Source organism: Mytilus trossulus, chromosome 12 (genome assembly GCF_036588685.1).
Source record: "Mytilus trossulus isolate FHL-02 chromosome 12, PNRI_Mtr1.1.1.hap1, whole genome shotgun sequence".
Taxonomy (NCBI): Eukaryota; Metazoa; Mollusca; class Bivalvia; order Mytilida; family Mytilidae; genus Mytilus; species Mytilus trossulus.
Window position 1 is genome coordinate 41,082,235 of NC_086384.1, and position 27,625 is coordinate 41,109,859.

Here is a 27,625-nt window from a genome sequence, read left to right on the forward strand (position 1 = left end):
GGCTCTTGACCCAAGAAAATGTTACTCTAATGGAAAAACTGGGTTGTTATATTTGTGACTGTTTTGAATTAAGGAGATCAGGTATGAACACTGACACAAAGTCAAGTAAATAGTTTGAGAATAAATACATATACATGTATAATGTAATTTAATTATTCTTTTATTCACAATATATATGTGGTTTTTAGCTTGATTCCGACCAATGCTTATCTTCCAAATATAGATATGTTTATGCCTCTATTATTGATGTTGTTACCAATTATGTAAATCAATTGTATCTGATTTTATGCCCTTTATGGGCACTGTAATTTGGGAAATAAAAATATTCTATTCTATTCTATTCTATTCAAATATAATAAAAGTTAACAAGTATTATATCAAACTAATAACCTTAATATTGTAAAACGTTAGGCATAATATATTTATATGAAAGACACAAAAATATTGAAATGTTAAACACAATTTAATTAAATGATAAGCAAAATATATATTGAATACTTGATGTGTTGTTTTTAATACTCAGTCCAACATCCATGCACAAGAAAGTGAAAATTTCATATCTTCTCTCAATTATAAAATGGTTAAGTAGTGCTATAAATCTGTCATTTCAAACTGATAAGGCAACTGATATTATTACAACAAACAGATGTTTAAAACACAAAATTGTTAAACTTTTAAAGTTTAGGGAAAATGCACAGGCACTTACGGGGTTGACCCTCCCCCTTTTTTCCTAATTTTTGGTGTTTACTTAATTTTTTTTTGGAATTGTTCTTGATATTGTTTATCCTGACTTTTAAGATTAATTTGAAAACCCAATTATTTTTAAATATGTTTTTTTTTTAATATTTTGATCTTGCAATTTATTGAAAAAATTAAATTTTGTAAAAAAATCAAAATCACATATATATAAGAAAAAAAAGATACATTTCTTGATTGGTATTGTGTATTTATTTTAATCTCTTCTTGTAATTGTCACCTATGAATTGAGAAAGAAACCATGTGGCATCTGTGAACTGACATAATATAATTGATGTGACAGTTTAATTTGAAAATATTGTGTTTTCTAAGTGGTGCAGGAGATAAGTTCACTTTTTATTCAACATCATTTTGATGCAAATTCTTGGGCTTAGTTTGAAGACTGTACTGACTTTATCAGTAATAGTATCAAGCGCGCCCTTTTTCATAACGACTATCAGTATTAATAATATCAAGCGAGCCCACAAGGGCGGGTTGGTGAAGTTAGTATGAAAATATTAAATGGCACAATGACTATTATTTGTATCGTATTGTTTTAAGGTTGAGAATATGAATTAAAATGAAATTGTCATTAAAACTATTTTTATGCGTACAATCGTTTTGATAAATGTAAATTTTATGCACAATATTTTAAAAATAAACATTTTATTTACAAACTAGATTTTGGTGGCTTCGACTATTACACATTTGCCCTGCTTTACTACAGGTATATCTACCAAATTCATATTTGTTTTTTCCACAATGTCAACATTTAAAAAACCTTGTCCACCATAATGAATCATATTTTACGGCACGTCTCAGAGAAATAGAGTTTTCAGCACAAATATCTGAAGGTATCAATGAAGGGAAATCAGCAACCTCAAACTGATTTTGAGTATTAAAGATCTGAGCAGGGGCCCATACTATTTGGCAAGGCGATATCCTTCTTCAATCTGTTTGTGAATTAGATCATTATTTTTGTTATCTCCCTTTCCTGGAACCACTAGTGGAATTGGTTTGAGATATATGTTGCATTTTGTTTTTCCTCTGCAATTTTCATTAACTTTTGTGAATACGTTTTCTTCAACCCAAACAACATCTGTGTCTGTGCCGAGCATATTGGTTAGTAACATAATGAGGTTCAACAATTGACTAAAATATATAGGGAAAACGCTTCACTTAAGATTCACGCATTGTAGATTTTGAATGAAAACTCTTTACTTTAACTTTCAAGGAATAAGAAAAAAAAATATGATAATTTGTCTATGTTGATTTGTTTCGTCATCTTTGGAGCTTTTAATTATTGATAATCCCTGAAATCATATTAGGGAATTTGTACAATACTAATTAAAATTAACAGTGATTATGTAAAATCACTGGTCATTTTCAGGGAATCTATATAATCACTAACGATTTAAGTGATTCTACATAATCCCTGAAAAAATCAGGGATTCTACATAATCCCCGAAAAAATCAGGGATTCTACATAATCCCTGATTATACAAATTCAATGTAACATACATATAAATATACATTCGGTATTTTCCGCCTACATCTTTAAAACTATAATATGCATAAGTATCAAATATAAAAGTAAGAATATGAATTACAATACTGGAATATCAAGTTGGTATGAACCTTTAATCGGATTCATTATCTATGTTTAAAATATACACAATAAACTGCTATAAAATTTAATGCTCTCAAATCTACAATCAACTCTAGTTATCAGCGTGAGTCTTGCATTAAGAAAGGAACATCAAGTTGGTTTATACATTCCACTAATATTTGTAGTATTTTTGAAGAAGATTAATGCTTTACAAGTACAATTTGATTTGATCGTGATTATTTCATTTCTGTTATACTGAAATTTTATTTGAGCGTTACTGCTAAGTCTTTTGTAGACGAAATGCGTTGTATACACGTAAATAGTCAAATGAAACAGGAGCATATATTTATCCCGTTGGATGAAATGTTTTAAGTTTTGAGTGAATTTTGACAATACGTTGTTTTGTTGTTTTTTGTCATTGCTGCATGTTTTCTTTCTTGTGGTATCTCTTCAAACGTTTTGCATGTCTCGAAGAGTTAGACATGTATTCGCCTTCCTGTTCTGTCGCTATAGTTTTACTAACCCGATTTAAAATATTTAAAAACTTTCCAATGAAATTATAAATAACAGGACACCCATTGTGTAGAAACGGTACTTTAAGCCTTAATATCTAGTTTACGAGGTTAGCAGTACTACTTTTAAACTTAATAGCTATATTATATAAGATATATAAGAAATATCTATGTTATTTTTGAATGAAATATATATCATTACAATTGATTGCTGAATCAGCAGATTTTGCCCAACAAGGCATTCGTTGTTTAAAATCTGTCACCACAATTTTTTTTAAAATAAGTTTTTATTTTTTTCAAGATCTTATCATTCACCAAAAAGAATATCTTTATCGTTGATACTTTAAATACTACATTTAACATGATACAGAGTACTGGCATAAAACATATATTAAGAATGAAGCACTTTATATACACATGACGTATATTATTCAAACTGAACCCAATAATGATAGATATTCAAATTAGCGTTAGCAAATTTATTGTTCTACCCTCAGCGGGATCCGAATCATTGCTTCTGTGCAGTGGTGATCCAGAGAACATCGTGGACGCCTTGGATCACTTTGCCACCTACGCTAAATAAAATATTGCTTTTAGTTCGAGTAATTCGTTTCCTTGTCGGCTTCAAAATTATAGTGGCTAGTAGATGGTTTACCTTTCAGATGGGCTATGTTTGTCTGTCGTAAAGGATTATAATGGTGCTGACCACATCACAATTTAATATGTATATCTACTAAGTTACCTAATCTTGCAGAGGAATACTATTTTCATCTAACAACGAATGAACAACCGACATTGCAATGCTTGCTGTATTTGAAAGGCTGAATTATAATATATGAGAAGTCTTTTTTCTTCATTAATAATTCTAGACTTGTCTATTTTAAATCCATTTTATAATCGATCTTAATCAAATGTAATGACCCTCCCTTCTTGCTTAGTCATTTTGGTGCTACGTTAATTGATAACGGCACTTTGTACTGAACATCTTCAACTTCTTTCAATACTTTACTAGATGTTGGTATATATATGTTGTACTTAAGAAGAGTTATGAAATCAAAACTTATTTCGTAACCAAATGTTACACTTCCGATTAGTGTCTAGTTTATTTTTAATATTTCCGGTAGATGGACATTCTAGATTGTGAATAGCTGCAAAAGACCTGTCAAGATTACTAAGATTAGCAAATTTGATACGGGAATGGAATTTGTTATGGCAGTTCATTTAGATGAAATGATTATAAAAAAAAGAAGATGTATACCTTTTATCTTCCAATATCAGAAAGTGTAATGAGGGGAGATAACTCATATAATGTATGAATTATACCGGTATAGGAATTTACAATAGATTTACCCGTTTTGTTTTTTGGGAAGAAAGGCGTTAGCTCAAACCGAACAGCAAGCTATAAAGGGCACAAAAAATGACTAGTGTAAAACCACTCAATCGGAAAAACCAACGGTTTCATATAAATAAAAAAATATGTTTTTTTTTAAGATTAAATCGTTTATTTTTTTAGTTACATAAAACTGCTTTATAATAACATTAACTGTACCAATTTTCCTGCACCAGATGCGCATTTAGACAATACATGTCTCATCAGTGATGCTCGTGGCCAAACTATTTGAAATCCAAAGCTTATATAAAAGGTGAAGAGCTACAATCCAAAAGGTCCAAAAAGTATAGCCAAATCCGTGAACGGAACCAGAGCTTTGCATGAGGGAGATACATTCCTTAATTTATAATAATTACTAACAATTTGTAACAGCAAATTTTAATATTACAAAAAAATCCGAATAATCCTTTAAGTTACACAATCTGACAATTTGCACAACCAGAAGCTTACAGAACATCAGATGGTCGTACTTTTTGTTAATAGCATAAATTTTATAAATTAGACTTTCGTCTTGATATTACTTAGAGATGTTTTATTTTTTTTATTTTTTTGTAAAACCCAACTATATTTGAAATTGACCCAGTCCTCGTGAACCTTGGCGCAAATATGTGGTATCACTTATCGTATAACTTGAAGTATCGATATTAAAACACGGAAATTATCAGAAAATGGTACATGGTACTATCAAGCATTCCATCTGACTACGCATTCCAATAACAATGATTCAAATATTGGTATTTGTTTTGCAAAGTCATTAAGATGTTTATCTATGGGAAAAACAAAGCAATTTTAACTAGTCCTCCAATGACAAACAAAAGATCTCCATTTGTGGAATGTCGTAAAAGGTTGTCGTAAAAAGGTTAATAAGTCTGTACTAAGTGTTAATTTGTAATTATGAAAACTTGTAATGGTTTTATATTGTCAATTTTGTACGTGTTTTTACAGCAATTTGTAAAGTTGTTTTTGACAGATTAACAAACAGCCTAGACTGATACGATTTTGCACTAAATTACCTCGACATTGTATAATTGAACATGGATTTAGTCCAGATTTCCGTCAGCAATATGTTGTACTTTATCCAGTTAGTGATTTCCAACAAAGCTGATTTTACAATTATTACAACTCATATTATTTTATTTTGAAAACGTATGTGTGTTTGTTAAAGATTGTTTCGAACTTAAAGATGGCTTCTTGGTCCCAATTCAATAATTCACCTCCTACCTGAAGCAAATTGGATGAATCATGTATACTTGGTATCTTATGTTATTATTACTGCCACGAACCTGTCGACTTCGATAACGTATCCACCTAGATATATTGCAGTTTGGCTTAAGAAGAGATGTGATTTAAATGTTACATATAGATTTAGATGTACGGTTAATGAACTAGAGCTGGATTTGTCTCAACCGTGTAAAGTAGAACTTCCAGGGTCAATGTTGACCAAAGAGACTACCAACACCCTTATTAATTAGTGGGAAAGGGTGACATTCATGTAAGGGTTTTAAATTCGAAAGTCAACGATCCAACAGACATTTTGAAGGTTTATCTTATTAAACATAGCAAATTCCCCAATACTCTACCGTTTTCGTTAAATATATAAAAAACAAGAATGTGTCCCAAGTACACGGATGCCCCATCCGCACTATCATTTTCTATGTTCAGTGGACCGTGAAAATCTCTAATGTGGCATAAAAATTAGAAAGATCATATCATAAGGTACATGTATAATAAGTTTCAAGTCGATTGGACTTTAACTTCATCAAAAACGACCTCGACCAAAATCTTCAACCAAACCTTTATCCTGAAGCGGGATGAACGGACGAGCGGACGAACGAACGAACGGACAAACGGACGCACAGACCAGAAACCATAATGTCCATAAATGACATAAAATTGTTCACGCATCAACGTGTAAACAAAATAAACAAAATTGTTTTGACCCTCAAATCCTTTTAACGGTCTTTCTGAAAATCGCTATTCATGCTTTTGTTTTAATAAGATATACCATTGTTGGTACCGTATACCGTAACTGAAATGCATCAGACATGTATAGGTGTCGCGTTTTCGATTAATCATTATGTATAGAAGCTTAAATTACACGTATAAGCCTGAGTTTGTCGTGCCTACACAAATTACAAACTATCGTTGTGGGTACCGTTTAAAACATCGTTGAGGTACCGAATTAAACTGTAATGTATCAGACATGTATAGATGTCGCGTTTCCGATTGTTCATCGTGCTTGGATGCTTGAATTACACGTATCAAGCCTGAGTCAACGTTCGATATCGTGCCTATACAAAAATGCAATTTACTGGTGTGTGTATGTGCCGACCCGTGTTCAACTTGTGTGCACAAAAAACGCATAGATGCTTGAATATCATGTATCATGCTTCGGTTTCCATTTGTTCGTCTGGTCCATACAAAAATGCAAACTATCGTTGTGTTGAAATGCATCAGAAATGTAAAGATGATTGATTAACGGGTATTAAATTAGGGTTTCCCTTTCGGTATCGTGCGTATACAAATAGCATCCAACCGGTGTATGAACCCCATTTAACTGGGGGCACCAGACACGTATAAATGCTTGAATTACACGTATCAAGCATCAGTTTCCATTTGTTCGTCTCGTCAATACAAAATGCACCTACCGTTGTGTGTACTATTAAAGTGAAATGCATACTCATATTTCTGTATTAAAGACCACCTTTCGTGTAATTTATCAAATTTAACACATTCACTGAGTCATTATAGTGTCTATTTTATGGTTATGTAATGAATTACTAATCACATTTCATGTTTTAACGACAAAAGTGGTTGTAATTTCATGCAAATTGAAATTTACAAGCATTGTCAACAGTTGTTTTGTAGCGTAAATAATTCATAGTTAACAGGTTGTAATATGTTTCACATCAACATATTCTTTTTTGTCAAAGAAAAGTTCTTGATGTTTGTGAACGTAAGCAATTGTAAAGTAAGTAAGTCGGTAAATGTTTTAAAAGTCGGCATACATATATACAATAACAATCAAACATAAGCTCTGATGAGCTTTTACACCGACTATGAAACAATTGTAGACCTCAACAATAAAATCAATTCTAGCAGCACCGCTTATTTGTAACATTCATTTTGATTTGAGAACGCCACACGTATAATCAATTTCGCGATTGATCGGGACTGTTTATGTGCGACAAAGTGCAGATTTCACTACGACCAAAGTTTAACCCAGTTGCATTAAAATTACGAAACAAGTACTGTATTTGATCGTCGCAAATATCCGATTAACGACCATGTGATCGCCAATTGATTCATGCAAATTTAGAATACAATATTGTCTTCTGAGCACAATTTTGCTTTGACAAGCAGTACATTTTACCTTGAATAACTTCTTTGATAGTGTAATAAATTAATTTTTGCGGCCCCTTTAAAAATTCACATTTCAGCTTAGAGGTCAATTAGAAAGATTTCTTTGGATTTTTTTTTATTCTATGGGTTCCAATCCATGTACTACTGTCAAACTTTACTACAGACATAAAATAATTAAGAATACCGAAAATACAGATTTAAGTAATAAAGGTGTTTGATTTCAAAGACTATGAGTTATGATGCGCTATAATTGTAAGATTTAGACATATCAATGAGTAATTATTTATTTCGCACAACCATTTATCTGATGCAACCTGGTGGTTGGAATGTCTCATTTGACAACGGCTATTGTGTTAACTTCCCATCGCTGATATCATACATCATTGTTCGTGTGATACAATCATTTAAATATTTAATCATTTGATGTACAACAAGTAGATGCATTTAAAATTAATTTAAACAAATTAGTGTCTTTATAAAACATATGGAATATGTCAGTACTTATCAAATAAGATTTGTATTTTTAAACAAATCAGATAAATCTAGACCATGTTATGTCGTCTGCAAGTCAAGAAGTCAGTCTGGCGATTTTTAAAACGTAATGATGATCTTGCAGCGATCAGGTCGTAAAAATACCTGACTCATGCAATCATGTCAATGTATGTCTTAGGGTTTCTTTTTTCAATGTCCCATATACACCAACTCGTACTCGTCTTATTTTTGGACACTTTGCTGTCGTTTTTCTAATTTTTGCAATACTTCGCAATTTGTCGTTATTGGTAATTTTTGCAACACTACGATGTCTGTTCAAATTTCGCAGAACATCGCTTTCTGTGGATATCCTCTCTGGATTTTTTTCCTAATTTTTGCAACACTTAGCAGTGTTTTAATTCAATTTTAAGCATCACATTGCGATTGTTTTCTTTTCATTTCCAACTTTTGAACCACTTGTTATTCATACGCAAAATATATATTACTTTTATATTGCAATACAGGTCTACTGCATTTAATAAACACGATGGGAAGGCCAAAAAACGATTTTAATCAAACTTGATTTATGCTCATATCAAATACAAAATGTGTTTAATATCTCTATAAATTATATATAGATTAATAAATTTGATCGCTATCTTTCCAAACGCTATGTAAATATACTCCTAACATGCAGGTATTAGAGACATAAAGTTGCACATAAAGTATAGTTTTTATTAAATCGAATAGATATCTATTTTTCATATCAGTAAAGAATAACCTTTTATTTCATATTAAAAATAAACAAATATACTATTGCAACAATAAGAGGGTTGTATTTAAAGAATGTTGTATGTTAGTTGAGTCAGATGTTACTAGTGCAGCAATAATGACCCTTCCGGAGCACATCCGCCATCTCAAGTTTTTGGTTTGGTTCGTATTGCCCAGCCTTTAGTGTACCGTTTATACATAAGTCTGTGTAGTTTTCTTGTGTACAATTGGGAAATTAGTATGGCGTTCATTATCACTGAACAAGTATGTATTTGTTTAGGGGCAAGCTGAAGAACGCCTCCGGGTGCGGGAATTTCTCGTTACATTGAAGACCTGTTGGCGACCTTCTGCTGTTGTTTTTTCTATGGTCGGGTTGTGTTGTCTCTTTGATACATTCCCCATTTCCATTCTCAATTTTATTGCAACAATAAGAGGATTGTTTTTAAAGATGGTGTCCGTCAGTTGAGATGTTACTAGTACAGCAAGAATGACCCTTTCGGAGCACATCCGACCATCTCAAGTATTTGGTTTTTTTTGCCGTTTTTGTTTTTGGATATGGTCAAAAGTGTGGGGTGGTGTTGATAATGTGGATATGCTGTCACTTTCATATCAGAATTTATCATGCATGCAAACTAACAGATTCGTTCATCATTTTCGTAACAAACCAAAACTACAAAATATATTCTTTACTTTTAGGTTTGAAAACTATCTCGCAGCTTGGGTTAATTGTCAACGATTTCTTTTTCCCTAAAATGCCTTTTTTATTTTTACAGGCCAAATGTGTGTCCTTATCAAGATGTACAAATGATATTAGTTAGAGTCCCATGTGTTCAAAGGTATACCAGAATGGTTAAAGTATGGAAACCAAATTGTGGAGGTACAAAAAAGTGGTGCATAGGCCATGAACGAAGGTAAGTTTTTTGATATTTGGAAGTAAAAATTTCAAAAACTTTGTGTTCTTATTATTGCGACACTCACCCAGCCGCATTTTTCTATTTAAATCATCAGAATTACATTGAACCACAGGTCTTGTTCTTTGATAGATATATACGTTAAAACAATTTTACTGTAAGAGTATATAACTTTGCAATTTGAAACACTTATTCAATCGAAGTTTGAATTCTTTCACCCCTAAAAGTAAGATTGTCCATTTCTTTAAGAGGGTTTATTAGAAACGCATAAATGGAATATAGAACTTATATGATATCGATATTGCAAATGAAATAAAACACTAATGCACCAAGAACGAGTATAAGTGAAAAAATATTTCTTATGACTAAAAGTGCGAAGAGTTCCAAAGTATCTGATGTTCGGAATAAACTGTGTAATATTGTTAAAAGAACAATTAAAATGTTCTATCAGTATCATGTTTTTGTTTACGACTTAGTATCCGACGTTGTTAGTTACGTTTTAAAGACGGCAAATAGCTTACGATGGAGTTTCATAGCATGACGCGTCAAGGAGAAACAAAGAACTCAAGAAATAAAGCAACATTTTTACTGCTTGAATATATGTCTTTATTGATGTTTTATCGTTTACTTAGAAATCAGAACAAAGATTCATATAGAAGACCATAGCGTGAGCTGTTTCATATTTCAAACCTATGCAGTATTTTATTGACAAAGTTTGCGTGAGACTTCACTTTCGTTAAATAATCCTTCAATTCCAGTGCCTTAAATACCAAATAATTTAATAATTATAAGAAACCGTAATAAAAGAAAATTGACAAAACACATCTGCTATTTCCGATCCGTATTACAATTACATGTAACCGTCATTTGTAACGGATTAATTGATTGGTTCTAAATCAAGTGCAGTCCCGAACGTTACTTATTCATTAATTGACTGTTCGATACAAAAAAGCCGCTTACGTTCATCGATGTCCAATAATTGTACCTTCTGAACTAACGAAATGAGACATGCAATTAAGTCTACGAACATATGGACATTAAAGAACTAACTAGCGTTTCATAATTACCTGTATTTCCACTGATATACTTCGATTGTATTCCAGACTTTGCAATTTCTTTCAAGTTTGAATAATTGGACAATTCATACATTGAAACTTCTGAAAGACAGATCACAAGATTGTTTTATTTACGAAGAGAGGTCATTAGGTTGGGCATTATAAAAAAAACTTTATCCAATTAAGTTAACAAATAAATAGTCAAACTGATTCAGAACCAAATGCCAATATGGAAATAGGACATTCAACAAATACAAACGTTTTTTAGTCGGCTTAGATTTGTCATGATACAATAACATTATTTTATTACGTCATTAGATAAATGCTAAAATCAGAGCTGAGCAGGATGATTAAACAATAGTCAAAACAAGTTTTACACAATAGTGCAACACAATATCTTATGTTTAAATGGTGCATATATCTTTTATAATTAAATGTATAGTCTTGAATATTTTATTAAAGCATATGTTGAACTTTAAACAACATTATTAAGAACACTTTTCAACTGTTTTGTTTGACCATTTTTACTGGATCGCAATATAAAGTCCACAAGAAGACATGTCACGATAACTGGGTACACTAGTTTGCTCTGTCTACCATTCTTCGCTCCAACCCCGAAAAACAATAAGCTGAAATCAAGTTATTACAAATTCTGAAGTGTTTGACCGTGAATTGAACGCCTCTACCACCGCACTCAAGTCAAACTTTCTTTCATGCAAGATACCACCTACATGGCTACAAGTATAAAGTATAACGCTATATACTTGTTAATTTAGCCTTTTACAAGCAGGCTTGATCCAGTTTCTCATTTTGTTTTAAAAGTCATCTATAAGTTATTTGTGAATCGTGTAGAATGGCTACATTATTCATTATTCGTACAAATGTCATGACACACCTTGCGTCTTAATGTCACAGAAAAGAAAGAACCTTTACAAAAATAAAGTTCACAACCAAATTGCCTAATTTCTTGAGACATATTTTATGGGTCAGTTCTTGTAACGAACATCTTGTCATTATTGATGTACTGCAATGAAATGTACATGACATTATCAGCGTAACCTCTAATTACCTACAAAACTATTATGTCAAGCCATTTGTCTTATCTCTGTTTCATGTGCGGCATTCCATCAGCTGTTTTCTATACTTGACTTTTAAGGAACTCTGTGTCATTAAAACTATTATAAAACAAGATTATTTTTACAAAGGGCATCATGCCCGCTCGCACTATGATTTTTCTTGTTCGGTGAACCCTTCAACCAGGGTCAAAACCTTTACGGGGCGTCCATACGGTTTACGTCATTATAACATGTGTACTCAGCTTCAAGTTGATGAGATCACAACATCGGAGGGTTAACTATCTCAACAAAAAACATAAACCTGAAGGTGCACTGGATTCACACGATCGCATTTTCATGTTCGTATACCATAATGAACTTGTGGACTTAGCTTCTAGTTAATGTGGCCACAACTTAAATTAATGGTAAACTGCCATGCCCACAAAATTGCCATCGACACGGAACGTGCGAATCGATGGAAGTACGGACATACACATTGACCAGGGGAAATATAATTATACTTCCTTACTATTGTAGGCCTGGAATAAAAATACATGATGTATCCTAAAATACTGCTACTGTTATTGCGATTTGACTTTTGTACGTCTATTTCTATATATGGAGTTCAGTGTTGGTGGTTTAGACGGTCTGTTTGTACTGGCATGTCATACTTTTTATGTAATTTCCGTACTGTCCGATATTTTGGTATTTCCACACTGTCCGATATTTTTAGTAATTCCGTACTGTCCGATATTTTTTTGTAATTCCGTACTGTCCGATATTTTTGGTACTTAAATATTTCTTACGATAATTATTAGCGTACACTAAAGTGTTTGGTTTTGGGTATTTTTTTTTTAGATATTTAACATTCGCGACAAATAAAATCTTAATAGGACACCAGAAGTCAACCTTGCATAATGGTGCATCAACCTTGTTATTATTAAACTGAAAACAAATTAATTTATTTTTTAAGAGGTTAAGTTTTAGTAGTTTATTAAAGGTTGAAAACTAAGATTTCTCGAGTATTTAATTCGAGATGAATTTTTAAATGCAAAATAATTAATACAAATGAATTGCCTCTTGATGGGTCGGTGACCTACCATAACGACTTGTCATGTTCATGTCATTAATAAACATAACATCGAATTACCAAACTTAGCATTTATATTATCTTGAAAGTGTCACATACTTCCTAAGTGGAAAACAATAAGTGGAAATTAAAAATGACAGTAAATGCGAATAAAGTTTGTGTGAGGTATTCACTATGAGGTATTTAGTGCACATTAAATAAAATAGTAAATTGTACTGTCAGATTTGTTTCAAAGGTACACAAAAGTTGGTAGGGCAAACACCTTAGCGAGGTCAGTTTGATTTAGTACGACGGAGCAGTTGCAGCATGAATCGAAGATTATAAACGCCGAAAAGGAACGAAAATCGAAAAGCAATACAACAGTCTACAAAACTAGTCAAAGAATACTAATAAAAACCCAATAAAACACCCTTATAGTGAAGACAGTTCGTTTTAAGTTGCACTCATGGACTTGTTTTTAATGCATACCTGTGCAATAACAATTACAATATAAAGGACTAAGGAATTATATATGTTCATTTCAACTATACTATTGGAATCTTTTATATTAAATCGAGGGTTTGTCTTCAGATCATTCGTTTCCATTGCACTTAAGCTGTCAGCTTGTCATACGGTTGTCTATTCTTTTCATAACCATTTGGTGACCCAGAAACAGCTAGATTTTGTTTTTGGGAACTCCTTTTTCATTCGAATAACTTAAATGCAATTCAATATTGTAATTGCCATTAAACACATGATATGGGTTTGTAACAAGAAAATAAATAACGAAAATAAGATATAACTACAAACTAAATTAATATATAGATCAGTTTTTAGTCAACAGTTTTAAATGAAGTGTTTTGCCATTAATACTTTGTCGCCTTTGGTAACAACTAAATCTGTATCAGTAGCGGTCCACAAACACATTGTTAAAAATTGTGGCCCCGTATTAAAAAATCAGAAAAAAATAACTTGTAAAGAGATTCCAAACTTATATTCTGGAGCGCTCCTGTAGTAGGTTACTACGGAAATTAAACGCCACTCGCGTAGAAATGGCGTTCATACGTATACCATTCCAATATTATATGTTAAGTCTTGCATCATTTGCCAGTGTCATGGCAACAAAAACGTTTATACATGTCATGTTAACCTGCTCCCTGACAACACGGTTATCTCAGGTTATAGTATTCCTACACCAGCGAAAAAGATCTGTAAGTGTTCGAAAAAAATAATTCTTTTAATAGATTAACCTTCGGACTTGATTCAGCTTTTGAGTGAGAAGGCTTATTTTCTCCTGTTAAACAACCACCATTTCTATAGTAACGTGTATATTAAAGTATCATTACACGGTATTCATTTTTCTGTTAAGTATCTATTATTAAACTTTAAATCATCATCTTTAAATTTAAAGATATAAAATATTTAAATCTTTCCTAAAGCCTATCATTTGAGCACACGTTGTGGAATAAATAAGGGTCATACGGGCTTTTAAAACTATAAAATATAAAACCTAGCTCGTAACAATAAATAAAATGAAACATTAAGTATACAAGTAATTGAGAGCGAAACATGTAAGTGCAAAGACTAATTTGTTCTTATAGTATTTGTTGGGTGGTCTATGTCGAATTTTACAGCGAAAAACTTTTGGATCATAGGACAACACTGATGTTACATCAAAAACCATTAAGCAATTTGTTTAATAAATAAAAATGTCTACCGAAAGTGAGGCTAAGTATTACCGCAATTAAGATTAAGATGCGCAGACTAATTAATTTTGGCTCCGGATTTCTTTTGATGCAAACTTGTTCAAAAACACGTAGCAGTTGTAAAGATAAACTAAAATATTATTTGTTATATGAAGACATGAAGTTGTTTTAAGTATTATCTTTTTTTCGATTCCTCTAAGTTTTATTTTATATTCGGGGAACGGGGAAGGAACGAAAAAAAAGCAAAGCAAGGAGTGTGATTTTTTGTTTAAATTTGTAGAATGTTACAATCGATTTTTGAAACTTACTTATCTTCTACCCCCCCCCCCCCCCCCCCCCCTCATAAAAATAATGAAAACAAAATAAATTTCTTAAAGTTGTGCACCTTTCTGTAAAATTTACGATCTTTTTTTTATAGTTAGATTTATTTCTGTAATAAGAGACGCACAGGACCCATATATGCAATTACGCAACGTATCCTATGTACATGTATAATTTAACATTCAGAACCCATCAATTAAATTCCCGATTCAAATAAAAATTTACCCGTACTACAATTTATTCACATGCGTATAATTGTCAATAGGATCGCAGTTAAATAAATCAAGACGGCGCTATAAGCATTAAAATTAATGAGGTCCATTGACTTCTCTATTAATTATTTACAAAACTTCCTTATTTCATTTATTTTTAACTTATTAACAAATTGGCCTTTGGATTTGTCGATAAACAAACAGCATCTTAAATTTAGTTACTTCATCAATTTAGTTTCGGAGAAAAAAAGTACACATCTATGAATGAGGGCATTACTTTTTTTCGTTTGGTTTGATTGGTTTGAAGTTAAAAACTATAGCTTCAAACCAGGCAGATAGAAAAATACACTATAATAAAAACGAATCCGTAAACCTGACATGCCTTGCATATACAGTTTGGTGCCATTTCTAGCTGCGATATATTTGTTGTCTCTGATAATAGATTGATAGTCTCTGACGGATAGATACATTTCTCTGATTAATAATCAATTAAGTCCCTGATACTACTAGTCCCTTTAGTCTGTGTAGGTTATTCCTTAGGTCTCGGTGAAAAGTAATTTGGTCTCTGGTAGATAGTTTATTGGTCGCTAGTAGATAGTCCCTTGATCTCTGATGGATAGTCCCTTGATTTTCGATGGTCTTTAAAACATAGTTCTTTGGTCTCTGGTGAATAGTCTTTTTGTCTTTGGTGGATTACCCTTTGATCTTAAATAAACAGCTGTTCCATTTACAATCATACACCATCTACCTTTATATATTATCATATCGAAGTATCTAGACAAAAAGAGTATACAAAAAATCGACTAAGGTACCTAAGTGCTATTAATATAAACATGTATAACCGATTGAACTTCTTTTAAATCTAATAAAGTTCACTGTTTGTCATTTCAAAATTCCTATGCCAAAAGTTTTAATAATTTTTTTTAAAATACTGAATCGAATGTTATTGTTTCAGAACCCATTACTACAAGACAACGAGACAGCGATATCAGCACCAGTACGTCACACGGTATAAATGTTGTCATGGCTGGCAGGAAGTCAATGGTCTTGGCTGCATGTTTCGTAAGTACGATATGATATATAACGGCACTTTTGTTATCCTGGTTGCTTACATCCATGTTCGTTGGTCTTTTGACATACGGTGGTCACATTGATAATTTTATATACAATTCTAAAGATGAAAATTATCTGACTCAGTTGAAACTGTGTTTATGAACATTTGAACATCCGAATTAAGACTAATCACCGTTTGGAACTTACATGAACTACACAACCACCTGAACAGGTGCCATATGTGAAAATGAATCGGTCTATCATTCTAGAGAATCTGGGATCACTCATGGCTCTTGTTGGGGTTCGTGTTGCTCATTTTTAGCTCACCTGGCCTAAAAGGCCGTGTGAGCTTTTCTCATCGCATGGCGTCCGTCGTCGTCGTCGTCGTCTGTCGTCGTTAACAATTTTTCAAACATCTTCTCCTCTGAAACTACTAAATGGATTTGAATGAAACTTAGCATGATTGTTCCTTAGATTATCTTGCACAAAGTGTGTGCTTTGATTTTTGATCCGTCAAAAAACATGGCGGCCGTTACTTAAAGTAGAACATGGGGGTCAAATGCAGTTTTTGGCGTATATCTCAAAAACGAAAGCATTTAGAGCAATCTGACATGTAATAAAAATGTTCATTAGGTCAAGATCTATCAGCCCTAACATTTTCAGATAAAATCAAACCATTGTTGGGTTGCTGCCACTTAATTGGTAATTTTAAAGAAATTTTGCAGTTTTCGGTCATTATCTTGAATATTATTATAGATAAAGATAAACTGTAAACAGCAAAAATGATCAGCAAAATAAGATCTACAAATAAATAAATATGACCAAAATTGTCAATTGACCCCTTAAGGGGTTATTGTCCTTTAATGACAATTTTTCACAATTTGTTCATCATATTTACTAACTCTAAAAAATCTTCTCCTCTAAAACTATTCAACCAAACGTCAACTGAATGATCAGTAGGGTGTATAAAATAAAGTTTGTGCTTTATTTTTTATTTCGTCAAAAAACATGGCCGTCATGGCTAAAAATAGAACACAGGGTAAAATGCAGTTTTTGACTTATATCTCAAAAACTCCAGCATTTAGAGCAAATAAGACAAGAAGGTAAAGTATTTATTAGGTCAAGGTCTACCTGTCCTGAAATTTTCAGCCGAATTGGGTAACTGTTTTTTCAGGTATAATGCCCCTGAATTGATGATTTTAAAGAAATTTTGCAGTTTTTGGTTTATTATCTTGAATATTATTATAGATACAGATAAACTGTTAATAGCAAAAATGTTAAGCAAAGTAAGATCTACAAATTAGTCAATTTGACCAAAATTGTCAATTGACCCCTTAAGGAGTTATTGCCCTTTAAAGACTGTTTTCACTATTTGTTCATCATGTTGACTTACTTTAAAAAATCTTCTCCTTTGAAACTGCTGTATCAATTTCAGCCAAACCTAGGCTTAATGAGTTTCAGAGTATCTAGTATAAATTTTATATTGCATTTCCTTGTATGTCAAGAAACATAGCTCCTATGGCTAAAATAGAACATCATGAACATAGTAGAAAATGATTTTTTTTTGCTTTTGAAGAAAATAGGACGAGCCAAAGAACATTTAAATAAATTGAAAAGCCAAAATAATCATTGATGAGAGATTTAACCAAAAAAATTAAGGTGAGCGATTCAGGCTCTTGAGAGCCTCTTGTTAGTTTACTAGTGTTTTTCTATACATTTGTGTTTTGGTTAGTTTGGTTATTTGTTTTGCCATGGCGTTGTCAGTTTTTTTTTCATTTATGAGTTTGAATGTTCCGTTGGTATCTTTCTCCTCTCTTAAACTACTACCACTTCAGCATGTTTATTTCATGCGCTGTTTGCATTAAATTGATGAGTTGTTTAAGAATTTTCACTGAAACACCACTTACCAAGTAACGAAGTAGAATCTACATGTATCATAACAATGTTGTAATTTTCGTAAATTTGGCAAAATATTGATCTAAGTAATCTCAGTTGTCTTACAGCAATTATGTTTCAAATGTTGTTTTTTTATATGCTACCAATTATTTCAATTGTTTGCAACATGTGTTATCATGTTGGAAAATACTTTCTCGTTAATCGTTTTAGTTTTTTGTTAAACATGCATAATTTACAGATAAAAGATTAGAATTGTTTAGATCAATGTTTGCATAACCATACATCTCCACAGTGACGCAGCCAGTCTTTACCAACATGGATTTGAATACAATACTGATCAATATACACGTTTAAGAAAAAATGAAATTTAAAGAATAGACTGATATCGATCTATCGATCTCATATTAACGATTTCTTTTATAAAAGTTTGTGAGATTAGATATCTTTGAAACTTGAACTGAGATAATGAGAACCTGCTGTGTTGAAAGTTCTTCAACACTCACATAACTGTAGCTTATGTTTGAATAGTCCGAGGAACAGTTCTCCGATATTGCATTCATTTGATTTAGTCTACTTGTTAGTGTTGCTCAGTCTTTAGTTTGTTTTCCATGTTTTGTTTTATGTACTTCTGTTTTTCTTTCTTTCTCATTTTCTTTTTTTCCATGGCCATGGAATTGTCAGGTTATTTTGGATATGTGAGTTTGAATGTTATTTTTGTATCTTTCATCTCTCTAAGAAACTGTAGTCTGAAATGAAAGCCCGCCTTTTCAGTTCTGAAAATTTTCACTCTTTTTTTAAGACATGAATTTATTACACGAATACGTGCCTTTAATATTCAACATAATGACATAGTCACTGATTTACTTAAGACTTTATTCAATTTGATTGTTTTTTTGTCTTCCTTTTCCTTTATCGATATTCGATATTTTACTATTTTATTAGATTTCATTTTTTATTACAGGTGCGTGAACGCATGCAATATTTTCTTGTAATTCCGTACGGTCGATGTAGCATACTTATTATAATGATGTAATAAAACAGGAATATGATCTTTAAGAAAACGACCTTTAATCTGACCTGTATAACAGGTCAAACTTTGGGTTATAAATCAAAATTTTATTAAAACCGTAACTTTCTAAATAGCAAGAAATTGTATCTTACAACAAAAAATAATCGCGTATCATACGATTGCGCCGCTGGTATTTGTTGGTTATAGGTTACAAACTTACGCTTTATGTGTTCGACCTAAGGACCTTCTTAGTATAACTTCACAAGAAATTATTTGTGTCAAGAAGTATTTTGTTTGCATTGCTGTACATCGGCCAAATTTTTTATATCCATTTATTAATTTTTTGTTATTTTTTGTTATTTTTTTTCATAAACATGTTTACTCTTTTTGCACTTGTGAATGATATATATTTGAAATGAAATATTATCACTTATGTTGTCGGAAGTGCAATATACGAAACACAGATGGTAGGTACGTATTCTATTTAGTGATCGCATTTTGATACGAGATTAGTTCAAAGTTGAATTAATAACTTGATTTTCTTTATCATATTTATATATATATATAAATGGTTTGATAAGCAACTTCCTATGTTAAAGATAGGGAATTATTTTTGAAAAATGTATAAAGTGTCAAACAATATTTTATATCCTGCAAAATCCAGATATATGAAATTGTGTTGGGTGTATTTGGATGAAGTGTCAGATGTATCAAGATTAATAGATTGATATTTTATTTATATTGATATTAGCCCATTCCATGACAATTGCATACTTGTCGTTGAATTAGAAAGGTTTGCATGATTTGCGAATTATTATTTATACAATATGTTTCAAATCGCTGTAAAAATGCTTCAACTTAAATAAACGCCCAGATATTTCATATCATAAGTATATTTTACTTTGACATTATATAATTTTATTTAAATAAATTACAAACGAAAGTGAACCATCGCCTGATGAATCTGTAGTACGATAAAGTCCATAAAGTGGATACATTGTTGTTATAAGACTCTCTAAATTGTATTTAAAGTTTAATCCTCTTTAAATTTTTGTTTCTTGAAGACTGAAGCTGGCTACATCATATGAGCTATGTTTGAAAAAATATATAAAAAAGGATATGTATGAAAGATAACAAGCCCGAAAAACGAATAAAGAAATTACAAAGTTACATCAAACGATTACAACATCTTATTTGTATAGTTTGTACATCGAAATATGTGACCAAGCCGTTGGCTTATTTAGGAAAATGAGCTACCATAGTTTACACTTTATGTGTCGACCTAAGGACGTTCTAGGCATAACTTTACCAGAATCATTTGTGTCGAACAATGCAGTATATGTGACTATAAGCATAATAGATATAGGAAGATGTGGTGTGAGTGCCAATGAGACAACTCTCCATCCAAATAACAATTTAAAAATTAAACCATTATAGGTTAAAGTACGGCCTTCAACACGGAGCCTTGGCTCACACCGAACAACAAGCTATAAAGGGCCCCAAAATTACTAGTGTAAAACCATTCAAACGGGAAAACCAACGGTCTAATCTATATAAACAAAACGAGAAACGAGAAACACGTATATATTACATAAACAAACGACAACTACTGTACATCAGATTCCTGACTTAGGACAGGTGCAAACATTTGCAGCGGGATTAAACGTTTTAATGGGCCCAAACCTTCTCCTTTTTTCTGAAACAATAGCATAACATCACAACATATAAAAACATACGATAAAATATCAATTAGCAGACTTAACTCAATCAAAAAACGTATGATTACAAAAACTCTCATTGCGTTTTTTATTATTATTTCTTGTAATTGTCGGTATGTGTTTTTTGATTATTCATTTGCTTAAATTGGTCATCGTACTCAGTTTTTGATCCAAATACAAATACAATCCTGATGGGATATAACTTATTCATAAGTCGGTCACTGTTACCTACTTATAGACAACGTAATTTCTTTCTGTTAAAGCACACAATGATTGTTATTGTTGCTGCATATCATATTTGTTTTTTCTCCATCACTTTGTACATTAGTCAGACCGTTAGTTTTCTCGTTTTAGATAGTTTACATTTGTCATTTCGTGCCTTTTCTTTTAGCTGCCTATGCGGTTTTGGTTTAACTCATTGCTGAAGGCCGTAGTGATCTATAGTTGTTAATAACTGTGTCTTTGGTTTTTTTTTTTGAGAGTTGTCTAATTGACATTCATATCACATCCTCTCAATTTTAGCTTAACCTGGTGTTTGATATTGGTATTTAATTATTATGAAAAAACGTCTGAATGCGTGGATCCATATGTCTAGTTTATACATGTTTAAAAAGCACATCACATTAAAGACTATATTTTCAATTATAAAATAACGTTTGTGAAAAAGAAAAGTTTTCATCACAGGTGTAAAGAGTCAGCTGGTAATCTTAATTGGCCTGTCTCAGGTTCGCAGGTACAATAATCAACGATGCATCTGCATGTTTTTGGAGTTGCCTTGCACAAACAGGAGTGAAAGAATTGTATTTTCATTTAAAACGTTCTAAAGATACAGATTACAGCTGTTGTCAGTGTTTCTGTATCACCGGAACGTTTTATACTTGTCTGTTTATTCGTTGCTACATTTCTCATAGAAAATAGTTCCTTTGATATAAGTATATATACTTAAAACTTAATATACATTCTTTTTGGTAAAAACTCTTAATGTAGACGATGAAGTTAACAGTTCTTTGAGAAAGTGTTGAAGGATATTAAAAGGGCTCTCAAGTTGTAAATTGCTGGTTGTTTATTTCTTTGAACCAGAAATATAAATCATATCGCTGCAGTTATAGTGATACAATTTTTTCCCCCCGCATAAAACAATTAGTTTTTTTCAAACTTTTAATCACGAAGCTTGCGGATGATTTAAAAGATTTGAATTTAACTGCATGTGAAGTGCGGAGAAATATTTTATCTCAAGATATGACGTTGTAAAATTTGTTTTAGAAAGACTTACCAGATATAATTTATGTGGAATGCAGGGGAGGAGGGTATCTTGAATATATCATAAAAGATGAAGAGTAATCTATTTACTCAATAATACAATTTATGGGGTAAATAAGAGTTTGGACGTCTATACACTAAAACAGTTGGATGTGGACTGATTGATACTTTAGTCTGGGAAAACATGATTTATTGATTAGTTGTTATTGGCTTTGAAATAGCTTCTAGTCATCGTTTTTACTCTTATATCGGTAGTTTTTTTGTCATTTGTCATTATGATAATTTTAGTTTGTGCTTCATGGCAATATAATGTGTTAAGCCATTTCCAACTTTCTCAGTTGTTCTTAGGTCTGGTTGGGCCTTTAGGGCTGACTTTATGGCATGGGTTTTGTTTATACTTGAATTATACGGAAGCCGGTTAGTGTCAGGGTTGAGTTTTATTTTTTAGTCGCTATAACGACTTAAAATTGAGAATGGAAATGGGGAGTGTGTCAAAGAGACATGAACAACCCGACCATAGAGCATATTTATTTTGTTATAACAACTTAGCTAACTTGTTTTAACGACTAACTGCTTTTTATAAAGAAACTGTGGCTAATATGGTGATAAAGTGAAGAGTAAGGGACTGGGTCATAGGCCTTGGCTTGCGATGATAAGGGATATTAGCATATAGCAAAAAGCACACCTAAACGTAAACACATGAAAAATATTAAACTTAAATGTAAATCCCTGTGCAATACAAAATCACGTTAAAGCCAAGAATGAGATCGTACTAATGTACAGTACAGTTTATTTCATAATAATTTGAAATAAGATAAGAATATTTATCCATTTGAAGATTAGAGAACAATCGATTGAAATGACATTACCCTTTAAAAGCACTTCAAAAATGAACAAGTATGGATTTTAAAGACTAGGCTTTAGTTATTTTTCAAATACTGATATAGGAATGGTATACTTCAGTTTTGTTTCCGTCAGTTCGAAAGTATTTGATCATTTCAACTCCTTTGTATTTCATAATATGTGTCATGAACAAAGACATATGTTCGATTGAATAATGATTTCCTTGTAACAAATAATAGAAATTTCGGAGATCCCGCATTTGATCCTTTATCGTTAAAATGAAAATGCCAATGACAAAGGTTGATTGTAAAAAAATGTTTTACTGTGTTAAAACAACTTCGACTTAAACAATGAAAACTTACACGTTGGACATGAAATATTTTGTCGATGAAGAAAATTAAATTATGTCACTTCTGGCCTCGCGGTCATAAAAATTTCGAGCATGAATTTTGTACTCAGACTCGAAAATCAACCAATCAAATTGCTGGATTTCATGTTTCGAGCATGTTTTTTGTGCTCAGAGCACTGAGCAAAGTTTTATGCCTTTTTAGGCCTGAAATAAGTTTGTCGATGACGTAACTTATTCTGACGGTTAAGAAACGCGAATTCGATCACTACTCTGTTACGGGCTGTATGTTAAAAAAAATCAGTACCGTGTAATTTGTCTGTATTTTACTCATTCTGTAAGTACGTCCAAATAAAATACATTTAGTTTGTAATACTTTTGTCTTAAGTAATCATTTGTCTTTTTATGAAGTTGGGTTTCATGGATGTTGAAACTTAAATCTGACAAATAGGAATTACAAGTAGCAGTATTGGAAATGTGGAAAATAAATAAAATTCACTGGGCCTTTTACAGAAATTAGAAAATGGAAAATGTTTGTAACCTAAATTGTCTTTTAATTATATAAGCATATAACAGTTTGATAGCTGCCTCATTCATAATTCAAAAAAAGAGCTAAATCAGTAATAAAGTAAGTAAGTAAGTAAATTATTTATTATAGTGACACGGTAAATATGTACAGATGATCCATTTACAATATATAATAAATATTAATACACCCGGCCCAATGGACCTATAAGTCACCTCAAATGAAATTAAGTAATTTTAAAACAATATATCACGTCCTTCAAAATAACAAATTATTCATAAATTTATCTTTTGTTGACGAAAGTTAACCTTTGATTAATTTAAAAATAAAAATATATAGATATTAAGCTATTTGTAAACAAAATTTCGTCTTTTAGAATATGCCTGTACAATGTATTTGGCTAGTTTTCGAGTATGGCTAATATTTAAAAAATAAGTTTTTCATTAATGTTCATAGAAATAAAGGAAGTAGTTAACAAAAGTTCACCAAAAACATGTTCTCGTATATCAGAATAGAATGTACAGTCTAGTAAAAAATGAGTTTCAGTTTCTAACACGTCTGCAGTGCAAAATTTGCAAAGTCTTTCTTCTGGTCTTTCACCTATTTATCGTCCTGTTTCTATCCTCAGAGGTAATATTCCACACCTGAATTGTGCTAAATGCAAACGTTCGACTTTGGTTAAATTTAGTTTTACATACTGTTCCTGATTAAAGGCAGATTTGAAAGTTACATAGGTACGAAGTTTTGGTACTTGTTGTATATCGTCATTCCATATGTTTGAATAAAGTCGCTGAATGTTCATTTCTACAGTTTTCAAATTAACAGCTGTTTTTGAATCAAAATAATGTTCTAAATTAAGTTTACAGAAAATGTCACTCAATTCGCTACACCAATTGCCGATGCAACGGTTATAGTCTGCATTAAAAGCGATCTTCGTTATGCGATCATCTTCAAACTTGACTAGTCTGTTCCAATACCTCACCATGTTTGTCCATCTGTGAAACTGGCTAGAGATCCATCCAACATCACCATGTAAGGCGAGAGTAGGCGCAAAACGGTGAACACCAAGGAAATATCGTATTGTACGGTTTTGAATATTGTCTATTGTTTGAAATTTTCGGTATCCCCAGATACTTGAGGCGTAATCTAAGATTGGAACTACACACGAGTAATACAGTTTTCGTAGGCATTAAATTCGAAGTCTTTACTGTTGTGAATTTTAGATACGATTGTCCCTAGTGCTCTTCCACCGCCTTTCGACAAATTTTCGACATTGGTTTTGAAGTTTCCGTTATGACTGAATGTTATCCCTAAATATTTGTAATTTTCAACCTTCTCCAATTTGTTTTTACCAATTGTAAATTCGAAATCAGTTTCTTTGGTTCTTGGTTTTCTGAAATGAATACACTTAGATTTATCTGTATTGATTAACACCCTCCAACGTTTACACCATTGTGAAGTGTATTCAGCATACACTGAAGATCCTCAGCCGACTTTGCAACTAACGCTATATCATCCGCATACAATAATAATGATAACTTCGTTTCAAGTAAGTCTACCCCAAGATTAAGGTCACTAATTTCTTGTACAAGATCGTTTATGAATATGGAGAACAATGTCGGAGATAAATTATCTCCCTGTTTTACACCAGTTTTACAGCAGAACCACGATGTTAGTTTACCGTTTATACGAACACAGGACTCATAACTTTGGTATTTACTTTTGACAGAGTTGTATAACTTCCCATCAATTTTTTTCAGACAAAAGTTTCTATAACATCATATCCCTGTCAATAAAATCAAAACATTTCTTACGATCGATGAATGCCACAAATACTGATTTCTTATTTCTTATAACACTATTTAAAGTAAATATATAGTCTTCACACGATCTGTTTTTTTAAACCCATTTTTTTTGTCGGCAAGAATATCATTATTATCAAGGTGACTGACGAGTCGTTGATTAATAAAAGAACTATACAATTTTCTAGTGCACGACAATAGACTTATACCTCTGTAGTTCATTGGTACTCGGAGATCTGATAACGGGTCCTTCAAGATTGGACATATGATGGCTTTTCTCCATATGGTTGGAATTATACTGGTGTCAAATATTAGTTGGAAGAGTTGTTGTAATGTTTGAATGATTAATAAGTGATAGACTTTTGTGTCCCTTATTCATGTGCTAATTATGGTGCGTGGACTTTACTGTTATTTTTCATTTGAATTGACATGCAGGTTGTGAGTTAATAGGCCCAGTTTACAGACCAATAACCTCTAGAAAAAATGCAAGGTCGATGAAAAGTTTCTTCTGTCACAGTTTTTTTAGTGAGATCCATATTATGAATGAATTATTGTCTGTAAATGACTATAACGTCTCGTTGTCTTGTCTTTGAGACAGGTGGCAAAGATTATTCTTTAGATTATGCCAATCTTTGATTTACTTTCAATTGTATTTGTTAACGCAGTGTAATTTGAGACTCACGACTTTTCCGACCAATTACATATACTTTGTTTTTAGCAATCCCATTCATTAGCTGCATACACACATTGCAAACACTTAATACGAAAAATAAATATACTTTCTTTTTTTGAATTCCATTCATAAGACAAATAAAAGTTTCCAACCTATTAATAATGACATGTCCTTTATTCAATTTCCGTTTGCAACTTGTAGTTTGACTTAGGGAGCTACCATTTGATTTTTATGGGGGGGGGGGGGGGGGGGGGGGGGGCTAGGATGAAAAATTTTGTCCTGCCTTTTTTTTTAGTTGTAATCTCTGTCCTGCCTTTTTATTTTGCACTCTATCCGGTCTTGCCTTTTTTTTTTTAGTTTATCCTGACTTTTTTTACAGAAATTGTCATCCTGACTTTTTTTTTTGCAAGTGTCTCATCCAGCCTTTTTTTTACTCAAAACTCCTGTCCTGCCTATTTTTTTCAAATTTCATCCTAGCCCCCCATAAAAATCAAATGGTAGCTCCCTTAACCGATTTGACCAAAAAATTAACCTTATACGAATTGTACTATTTTTATGTCTCTTTTAGAAAATTCCCTTTTTACGTGTTTTTCTTTTGATTCATAGATCTGTGGCTTCCAACGCTTGGGTTTATGGTTTTCCTGATGAAGGAAAAAAAATAAAATGCCTTGTACGCACGAAATTAATGAAGTGTTATTTTTATCTAATTGTATAGTTTTTCAATATGTGAAAATTCTGCAGTTTGTTGAACCAATGGAGGTATTGTTATAGTTAGCATAACAGTACAAAAGAATATGCAGAAATTCTGTTGTTTGTTGGACCGAAAGAGATATTGTAAAAGTCACAATACAGCACAAAACAAATAATTAACATTCTGGCGAACCTATTTGTCACTCAAAAATTAATAACAATGTCTTAGCACCAAGAATATGGATTTGTGCAGGTGAATTATACAGATAATATTAAAAAATCAACATATTGAATTTCATGAAAGCAATTTATCAAATAGCTTCAAAAGGAGAAAAAATGCGCTCAATATTTAAGTTTCTGTTTATTTGACTTTTTTGTAGGCTGTATGAAAGCAATTTATTAGATATCTTCAAAAAGAATAGAAAATAGGTCCAATATCTAATTTTTGTTTATTTGAAAAAAGAAACTGACTTTTTTAATCTTTATGAAAGGAATTTATTAAAAAGCTTCAAGAGGAAAACTACTGTAAACTTTTTGTTTTTTACTTGTAATAAGGAACTGACTTAAAAAAATAATTGTTTTAAACAATTTAATGAATAGCCTCAAAAGGAAAGAAAAAGCGCTCAATA

At 31.9% G+C, this 27,625-nt stretch overlaps 1 protein-coding gene across 4 annotated transcripts in view; it reads left to right on the forward strand.

The window, feature by feature from the left end:
* The window catches only part of LOC134692094 (multiple epidermal growth factor-like domains protein 6), a 108,525-nt gene that overhangs the window by 24,959 nt on the left and 55,941 nt on the right, over positions 1 to 27,625 (forward strand). For all 4 annotated transcript variants that reach the window (XM_063552480.1, XM_063552479.1, XM_063552481.1 and 1 more), the window contains exons 2-3: positions 9,625 to 9,762; positions 16,136 to 16,242. In XM_063552480.1, the coding sequence (XP_063408550.1) occupies positions 9,625 to 9,762; positions 16,136 to 16,242 (245 nt within the window). The remainder of the gene's footprint in view (positions 1 to 9,624; positions 9,763 to 16,135; positions 16,243 to 27,625) is intronic.